The 9,892-nt window shown below is 45.9% G+C and overlaps 1 protein-coding gene across 1 annotated transcript in view; it reads right to left on the bottom strand.

The window, feature by feature from the left end:
• Window positions 1–1,426: 1,426 nt before the first annotated feature.
• Ppm1l (protein phosphatase, Mg2+/Mn2+ dependent 1L) overlaps window positions 1,427–9,892 on the bottom strand; it is a 268,058-nt gene continuing 259,592 nt past the window's right edge. Inside the window, exons 3-4 of the mRNA XM_055596801.1 lie at window positions 8,186–8,347; window positions 1,427–4,013 (exon numbers count right to left, since the gene is read on the bottom strand). Of these exons, the coding sequence (XP_055452776.1) occupies window positions 3,667–4,013; window positions 8,186–8,347 (509 nt within the window). The 3' untranslated portion in view covers window positions 1,427–3,666. The remainder of the gene's footprint in view (window positions 4,014–8,185; window positions 8,348–9,892) is intronic.

The raw sequence follows: 9,892 nt of genomic DNA, 5'->3' as shown, positions 1-9,892 counted from the left end.
TGAACTGTACCGTCAGTTATTCCAAAGTGGTAATTAGGAGTCCATTGAAATGTCACAAGGGGCTACTCAGATCAAGTTAATTTGGAAAAGTTCCCAGACACTGTCTTAGGGTTTTATGTGTTTTTTCCTGACCCATAGACATCTTTAGAATGTGTGTTCTCTTGTGCTGAGGGCCATTAGATTCCTCTGTTCCTGCAAGATGCAGCCAAGTAGCCCAAAGGCCTAGATAAAAATGACTTAACCAGAGGCAGTTCATAGTTCACAGCCCCCATGTCGTGTCTGACTGGCGTCTTTTCCAGAGCCGAATCAGGAGTGCAGGTGTAACAGACTAAGGCAATTTTGGGTGACTATTCCAGGAAGATCTGTGTAATACTGTGTCAAGGGAGGAAAAAACATCTCTGGAGTCAGGAAGAAGAGGAGGAGGTGAAGAAATAAACAAGCAGAAAAATCAAAGTGTACCTGACAAAGGGAAAGAGGTCACTCCTTTCGTGAATCCCTCATGAATTTCCAGATACAGAAGGCAACAGAGCATCCAGTTTCCTGGAGCCACTTGAGAGAGGATTAATTGCGTGCAATTGCTGTATTTGTCCAAGATGTCCAGATCACTGCACTTGCATGACAGAAGGTAGCTGAAGTTACCAAGCATGTAGAACTCTACACTAGAACCTTCTCTTGGTCATATTTTTGACATATATCAGACTCAAGAGGCCAGTCCCTTCAGTTCAGAGCAAGGAACAGAATATGCCACTGGCCACCAGGAATGTGTGCGTACGCTCACGCTGTAGAACAGTGATCCAGGTTGGCTTGGGCAAGGAGGCCACATTAAAAAAATACAGGTCTTGGGGAACTAGCTTTGGATTGTTCTAGGTTAGTATAATTTATTTTTATGATTAAATAATTGCGAACGCAGTGAATTCTTAAAAATCCCTTTCCCTGCCCTCCCACCCCTATCTCACCTGAAGAGTACAAATTACCAGGGGAGCAGCAGCTGAGAAGTGGTTAAGAGGGACCCCGGGGCTGGCATCGGCTTTATTTCTAAAACACTGTAAAACCCTCCCAAAATTTGGCACTGTGGGGACTGTTGGCAATTAGAACTCAGGCTAGGTAGGGAGTCTCGGCAGCCTTGGGGATAATCCCAATGCTTTGGCAGTGCTGTTTATGGAAGCCTTCCATGTACTCTCTCAAATCCATCTCTCCTGCAGCTAGACTCACCCTTCCTGAGCTGCCCGAGAAGGGGGGTGGCCAGTATGCCTAGCCACGCCTAACTGCAGACTCCCACAGCTGGGCACAGGTCAGGAAGGGAGCATTCCAAGAGGACAGGGAGAAGGGAAAGGTTTTATATGTAACTACTTATCAAACTGCTACCATTTTGCCTAGAATTTCTATCTTTTAAAAAAGGTCTATGAGCCATGGGGGGGGGGGCAGGTAAGAGGCAAGAAAGGAGTATGATATACATATATATAAATACATATTATATAATGTATATGTGTATATATATGTATATTCTATTTGGTTATAGTTAGAAATAATAAGTTACTTTTCCAGAGCAAAGTTTACAAGTTACCCATAAACCTCAGTTAGAAGGTTTTGTAGCTAGTGCAGTCAGCAGTGCTGGTTAAGAAACCTTGCTTGCTCGAGGGCTACCAATGGACTAATTTGGTTAGCTTTCTGCTTTCCTTTCTTCTTCACCAAAACAGCTTTTTTTTTTTTCACAATAAAAATGTTTCTCAAATTATTTCTTTCCTCTTGTTATACACTTTTGCGTTAAGCAAATACAAAAGAAGAGAAGTTGACCACATAGGCTCTGAAGTCAGGACCTTCAGTTAGAATAAGGGCTGCGTGGACTTCTAGAGCAAGAACACCCCAGACCAACAAGCTCATGTCCATCACTGACTGAACTGGCTCCTTTCCCCTTCCACTTGACGCATAACACACATCCGTGCGTCCACGCCTCTCCACACGCCAATCTTCAGTATTACAAGAAAGAGTGCATTGTCATACTGCAGCATTCTGAGAAGCAGTAACGGAAACCCTAACCCCAATGCTGAAAACACAGGATACGGAAGTAAGATGGCTTCCTGGGAAGCCATTATTAATTCTTGATGCAGTCAAAGAAAAGCAAGTTCCTGGAGGAGTCGAGACAGTTTTAGTCCTTGGAGTCCAATTAATCTTTCATTCTCCAATCTCTCATTGTCCTGGGCTTTGGGCAAGGTACACAGCTGAAGGACAGAGGGCTGGGCAATGGGGTAGGGATGGTTAACGAGTGGGCCTTCAGAGGCCATGCTGACAAACACCCACTGACAGGACAAAACAAGACGGGCTCTGAGTGTGGGTCTGCAGTGAAAATCTTAGCTGTTTGGGGTGGGTTCATTCAGTCAAAAAGGACAACCAAATATGTTCTATAAATTAACTTGTGAAGTACAGAGACTGGGGGGTGGGTAAAAACCCCACAACTTTGGTGTTTGGAAGGGGAGAGCAGCAATCCAGGCCCCCAATTCTGTGTTGCTTGAATTTCCCACCAGCTCTGGCAGTGCACACAGGTCCCCAGTAGCCCGTCTGCTGTTTTCCCTGCAGGCATCAGCAGTCAGTTTGAGGTTGCTGGCAGTGGGGGAAGGGGTACTGGGTCTGGACAGAGATTTGCAACCAAAGATGAATGGCCTTCCTCTTGCCAGGAAGCATGTCCCAGTCATTTGCCATCAAATACCAACCTATGGTGGCTGGGTGACTCTAGGCTGCTGCGTCTCCCAACACTGCTTGAAAGACGTGAAAGCTACTAAGACAGGCTTGGGAAGGGCTGTGCAGAAGCCAGCAGCTGGTCAGGTGATCCCTAGCTCCTGATTTCTCTCAGAAGCCATATTCCTCACTGAAGATGGAGGGTTACACAGCACTGTGAGGTGCTTTCCGCCCCGCTCCATTCAATTTCTGTGGGTGCTTGGGAAGGTGAGACAAAAACTCAGGTCTTGTGGTGAAGTCAGCAGCTGCCTCTGAGGTGAGGTGTGAGCAAAATGGTAGAGTTGTGCTCCACAAGGAGAGGCATTGGGGCTGCCTAACTGTGTTCTGACTCTGTTAAATTAATGAAGGGAGTAAACAGAAGGGGGCGAGGTCTGGCTTTCCATCCTTCAGTCTCGGGGAGCAGACAAGGGATAAGAAAGTGCTGCCCGTCTCCTTCCAGGCTGCTGGAGTACTGAACACAAGCTCAGAATGGAAAGCATTTCCTAGGAAACGGCTGCGAGGCGGAGGGAGGGCTCAGCAGCCACATCATCTGGGGATGCCTGCAGTAGTAACTGGGCTGCCCCGCCCACAGCTGCAGAGGATCCCAGGGCAGGTGCCTGAAGGACCACAGAAGAGATCACCGAAAGAACACTAAGAAGGAGAACACATGGCCCATCTTCCCTTTGCCTCCTATGTGGGATCTATGGCCACCTATGTACACATTTCAGACACTGGCAGAAGGGCTGGGAAACAAACACTCTCTGCAGCCTCTCAGCGATGGCAGCCAGGGGACCCTCAGCGCTCACAACTCAGAAGGGGTTCAAGACTGCCAGGGAGGGGGGTTCTGGGTTGGGACACATGATCCTAATTATAATTCCCCACACCTTTTTACTATGTTAAGAGAGCAGTGTGTAGAGAGTCCTTTAGTCTGGGGCAGCAGAGACCCTGCAGGGCTCACTGCTCTTCCGTCTTGCTACTATTCCTGAACTTCACCACCATGACTGTAATATTGTCAGGGCAGCCTCTGTAGAAGGACTGCAGAACGATGCTTTTGGCCCCAAAGTGCGGTTCATCCAAGCGCTCCTTGATGAACCGAACCGCTTCTTCATTGCTGAAAGCATCCCACAGGCCGTCTGATGCCAAGATCATGAACTCAGGCTGCAGCTTGTCCAGGTCAAAGGTCAAGATGTCTGGGTCTGGGATGACCACGTTGAGATTTTTCAGTGGATAGTCTCCCAGGGATCGAGACATGGCTAGGATCCCCTGGACCCTCCAGGAGCCATTGAAACTGATGAAGCCACCTGCAAGGACAAAGTGAGCCTGTTAGCTCGCCCAGCGCTTCTCTCTCACGTTTGGTACACTCTGGGTGTGAGTACCACAAGCTGGCCTGCTACATGTAAGCTGAGCCACAGGTACTCCTTCGCCTCCGTCACTGCCAAGGCCAACAGCATCTCGCTGCAGAGCGTGGGGAAGAACTTCATTCTCTCATCCTTGGCATTGCTAATATTTGCAAGAATATAATCAAGGGTGGAGCACAGGTGAGATGGAGAATCGGTTTTCACAACAGGCTGTGGCAGCTCAGTGACTGACAGCATGGAGCTGCAGCACGGGCACCTGAGGGGTGCAGTAAAGAAGTGCTGGAAAGCAAGTGGACATCTCTGAAGTAATCGCTTAGCAAGGTCACTCTTGGGTGTACCGATGTGGATCTCAAGCCAAACTGGGATTAAGGGAAATCACATTTTAGGCGTGTTTAGTGACCTTGGATGAGAGATACTCCCCTCATGTGATGCTATATTTTCCTAGCTGCCAAATGACTATAATATCTATTCCATTGGACTGTGAGAACATAACAGGTTATTCTATACAAATCCCCTAGCAAGTGCCTGACAGCACATTTATTCAGTGTTATTTAGTCTCTCCTCTCCCTCTCTTCCTTTTGTTCTTTGAAAGAAAGCTTCTTTTAGTCCAAGGTATTCTTGAACTCACCATATGGCCAAAGCTGGCCTTACATTTCTGATTCCCGTCTCCACCTCCTGAGTACTAGCATTAAAGACACTCACCACCATCTCCGGCTTCTAGTATGCTTTCTTTAAAGGAGCTAGAACTTTGATTATTCACACATTTGTCCAATATTTATTGAATATCTACTCTGCAGAAGGGGTGTTTCAGGAGATGGAAGTTATAGAAGGTCTAGACCTTTTACTGACAACCTTGAGAACAGAGAACTGCATTTGGCACTATCATCAAGCAGTGCTCTTCCGAGAGAGAGAGTGTTGCTAACCACTGAAGCAAGGGAGGAGGGGGAATGACCTGTGGCAGTGACCACTACGGAGGAGGGAACTTTAAGGAACGGTGGGCAGACACTGGACAATCCCTGAAAATGTGGCATAGAGGTCAGGGACAGGGGCTCTGCAGTCAGTCACGCTTTCAGTTGTGGCCTCATCACTCGAAAGCTGTATGTCTCTCTGCAGTTCTGACTTACTGGCTATACAGTGATTACAACATTATGGGCTTCACAGAATGTGTAAAATGTAAGTGGTGCTTGGCTTCTAGCACAGTGAATGGAAGCTGATACGAATGCTGTTAGTGAAACAGCAGAGACAAAAAGATCAACACATTTGCTGCAGACTGGCTGGGACTTCTTGTCATGCTAAGTAGGTGGGAGAGAGATGTCTTGAAGTCTACGGTCATAATAAACACAAATAAAGATGACAAAACTCATCATCATTTCTTACTCCTTCCTAGGGTGATTGAATCAGAGATTCACAACTGGTCCATGCAGAGAACTATGAGACTGCAGAGCGCTTAGCCCAAAATGGTAATATCTGTACCATTTTCTCTGTGTCCAAGGTTCAGAGACCATTGAGGCAGAGGTGGCAGAGAAAGCATCAGAGCAGAGGTGGTGTATGACTACAAGGAAACTTTCATTTGTTTTGTTCTTTGAAAACAGCGGGGTAGCTGCATATATGAACTCACAACAGTTGTGACGAAATGCACAGTCTGTGTGCAGGTCAAGTCAGACAGAATTCAAGCCTGAAGGTGGGAGATGGGTGTGAAATTCCACCCCTGATAGCTGCTAGAAGAAAGGGTCAGTTTCATTAAGGGTGTGGCCCTTCGTACTTGGGCTATGTTCTCAGCAGGTAGCCACACTTCTAAGAGGATGTGGGCAGTACAAACTGGACTTGGTGGGGAGGGGAAACGGCCACAGTGGCTTTCTTGACTGTCAACTTGACTATATCCAGAATGCACCCAAATCAGCTTGAGCATGTCTGTGAGGGAGCTTCTTCATTGGGTTGTCTGAGGCGGGAGGACTCACCTAATCTAGGCTACACATTCTGGTGGCAGCCTACACACATAACAGAACATAGGAGGAGGAGGATTTTCCTTTTTGCCTGCTTGACGTCATCTGTCCTGCTGCTGAGGCATTGCTTTGCTGGTATTAAAACCTGTTTCTTTGGGATTCTAATGTAGACTGAGACATCCAGCCTTGTGGACTGTACAACTGATGGAGTCTTTGCCTTTTCATTCTGAGACAGCCATTGTTGAACTAACTGGACCACAGCCTTCAAGCCAGTCAAGTAAATCTCACATGTTTTTATACATGACTGTTTAACAATATATACATACATACATATATATATAATTTTCCCAATCAGTTTTGTTCCTCTAGAGAACCCTAATAAGTACAGGTAGGGGGTGGAGCTGGGAAAATTTTGGGTAGGAAAGTGAATATGAGCAAAATGCATTGTATGAAATTCTCAAAGAATAAAAATATTTTAAAAATACACCCTCGCCTACTTCATGTAAAAGAACAGAGCAGGTCAGATTAATTTGCCTCTATAAGGAAGCCCTGGAGAGTGGGAGCGTATGCATCAGGCATGACAGGGAAGGGACAGAGGATAACATGATTGTGACATCTCAAGAACATATGCTGGATACTAAGATGGAGTTTCCAGGTGCACCTGCGTCCTGCCAAACTTAGCTGTCTGGATCTTCAGTTTGGACTCAGGGTGGACTCTTAGGGGACACGATGCTCACATAAATGACTGTCAGAGTGTTTTACTCATCTTGCCAAAACTTGACAGATGCTCTGAAAACATTGTTCCATTTTATCAACAGAAAACCTAAGCAAAACTTTCAAGATTGTTCTGCACCACAAGCAGGAACTAATGTGGGGAGCTATAAGAAAATTCAGCACATAGTTTCCTGCTGTGAAGACGTAAATGTTCATTAGGCTCCATCATATGCTCATTGGGCAGAAGCTAACCTGCAATGACTAAGGGTCATTCTGGAGGTTTACACGGGTGACAAGGGCCAGGTTGCTCTGCACCTTGCACATCACTGGGCTGTCAGTTTAGAGAGAGAGGGGACTCCTGCCTTGCATATGTAGGAGCCTCTCAGATGTAATAACCCTCCTCAGAGTTTTGGTCTCAGTAACACTTTACTGACCCATGCCTATGATTGAAGGACTTGAGAGGTGGAGGCAGGAGAACTGGGCCAGCCTGGGCTACCTGAAACCCCATCTCAAAAATGAATACCACCTTAGTGATTTCACATGGACCAACCTACTTAAAGCCACAGCTTCCTGACATCCCCATCTCTTCATCTGCTCTATGCACGTACATAGCAGTCACCACCTTATGACACACTAAAGTACCCATTTCTCTTTGCTTGGTCGTATTAACTATCTTCATGTCAACCAACTTAAGAAAGTTCCATGAGGGCTGTGTCTGTGAGGGGGAGGGCATGCTTAATAAATAGGGGGCTCCATCTCCACTTAGGCTGATCACTGATTTGGGTGCTGAGGTACGGAGACAACCAAAATCAAGGTCTTGCCTCCAAACAGCTCACTCACTGTTGTGTCTGCCTTGCTTGGCTCTGTAGTGCTGAGCACAGCTGCATTCCAAAGAGCTCACAGTCACGAAGGCAGGACGGGTAGGAGCCAGCTACTTGCATGCATTTTTACAAACCAAATGAGACTTACCAAGGATGCTGGAAAGAGAAAGGGCAGACACCCCAGACTGTGGAAGTCTGCCTCAGTGGGACCTGAGAAGCTTCCAACAGGACACTCCAAAGTTGAGTTTTAAGGGATACATACTTTTAATCACCTTGAAAGTGGAAATGACACTTGCATAGGCACAAATATATCGACACTGGAGTTTTAGGAGTCAGGTATGGCTGTAAGGGAGCAGGGGTCCAATGATCAAATTAGACTTTAAATGGAAAAAGGATTGTCTTCGGCCCTTTTGGACTCTTTGGCCATGAAGAGTGGCAAATTAAGTCATCATTAATTAATAAGAAATGTACAGTTTAGGAATATACAAATTTAAGAATTTAAGTCATGTCATAGTGTCCCCGTGTGCTGCTTGGTAAGTGAATTTGATTCTTAAAGAGTCTCCAAGCAAGCACCTAGATCATAAAAAAAAAAAAAAAAAAAGGTAGACTTCCTCCAAGGGGGTGGTCACAAACTCACCAGCTCTCTTTATCCGTTTCCTTTCCTTCAGCTGGTAAGGCTTGTGATCATGAGACAAGGGAATGGCATTCCCATCTTTGTCACACAAGACTCCTCGAGAATCACCAACATTGGCCACGGTGAGGTCTTTATCTGATAGTAGAGCAATCAAACATGTAGTGCCTGCAAGACAGGAGAGAGAAGCAGTGTGGAGGTGGGCAGGGTATGGACGGATGGTCCCTCCCGTCTCCTGGTCACCGGACTCTTCTGTCATCAAAGCCTTGCTTGCTTGGAGGGAGCGCAACTCCAGCTCCTCTGGGCATGATCATGGTTCACATCAATAGTGCTGATCAAATCTGACAGTCCATTTTCTTCACCGAGTTACACTGTCACCGAAACAGGCTAGAAGAACAGTATCATTTTCCTAAATCACTTTGTTTCTGCTACTCCTAATTTAAAACACCGTACTTAACAGGATGAGGACAGAATCAAAATCAGTTCAAAGCCCCACACAGCTGGTGCGTGTTGTTATCTTCTCTTTGGTGCTGAGTCTCTGAGAGGTCCCAGTGGCAAGTGTGAAAGTGTTTAGGTGTGGGCGGGGGCTGGCTCCTGAGGCAGACATTAACAACCATATCCTGTGGCGATGTGACAGGACTAGTTCTGTCAGGAAAGGTCAAGTCTCAGTACAGAAAGTCTGAGAGCTGAGACTGGGCAGCTAGAGAAAGCACAGCCTGCCTCAGGTGTGAAGAGCTATGAAAGCAGAAGCAGAAAAACCTACAGGGAAGACAGAAGTGGAGCAGTGACGGTCAGATCACGTGCTTGTCTGAAGCCACACAAGACACCCAAAGGCAGGCTTTCCTTAGTTCCTTCAGAAGTGAAAAGGAACAAAGCAAGGAGAATCGAACACTCTTTCGCCTCCCTCTCTGTCTTGCCAGTCATTGTCAATGGTCAACTATCTGCTGAAAGGCACCGCTCACAACTTACCTCAGACTGAGAGCTTTATTTGCTGGAAAGTACTCACTGTCTTCCTTAACAGTCCCTTCCTCAGTAAGAAAGCCATAGTCCATAATAAAATATAAACAGCATCTAAATTACCTTTTAGTTTTTATAGAACAAAAAGAGGACTCTATTTGTTGTTGTTTGTTATGTTTTATGCCTTTACCTTTTAAAGTATTGTGTGTGTTCGTTCATAGTCTGGTTCCAGTCTTTCCTCTTCCCATTGTAACTATAATCTTGAATTTGGGTTTCTCATTGCCTCACTTTTCAATATTTTTTATTTGCTTTTGTTTATGTATTTGTGTCTGTGTGTATTTGACATGCATGTAGGTGTCTGTGGAGGCCTGAAGAAGGCATTGGATACCCTGGAGCTATAGTTACAGGTGTCTAAGCTGCCTGGTGATGTGGGGGCTGGGAACCAACCTGGGATCTTCTGCAGGGACAGGGATCACTCTCAGCTGCTGGGCCATGTCTCTAGCTCCCTTGCTTTTCTTCTTAGATTTGTATATTTTATTTTATGGTGCATGCCTTTAATCACAAACAGTGAAGGTAAAGTTAGTGTGTCAAAGGAAGCACCCATGTTTGAAAGTGGTGTCTAACTGAGTGGAAGAAAAAGTGATAAAAGTGGTAAAAAAAAAAAAAAATCAAAGATTTGGCAGAATAGGATACACCCAATTCTCACAAGAAGAAAGAGGAAAGGAAAGCCACTTAAGGGGCAATACAGAGAGAGAG

This window comes from Psammomys obesus, unplaced genomic scaffold, assembly GCF_907164565.1.
Source record: "Psammomys obesus unplaced genomic scaffold, mPsaObe1.curated_primary_1811, whole genome shotgun sequence".
NCBI lineage: Eukaryota > Metazoa > Chordata > Mammalia > Rodentia > Muridae > Psammomys > Psammomys obesus.
The sequence above is the reverse complement of the archived record's forward strand: the minus strand, read 5'-3'. Positions and strand labels throughout refer to the sequence as shown.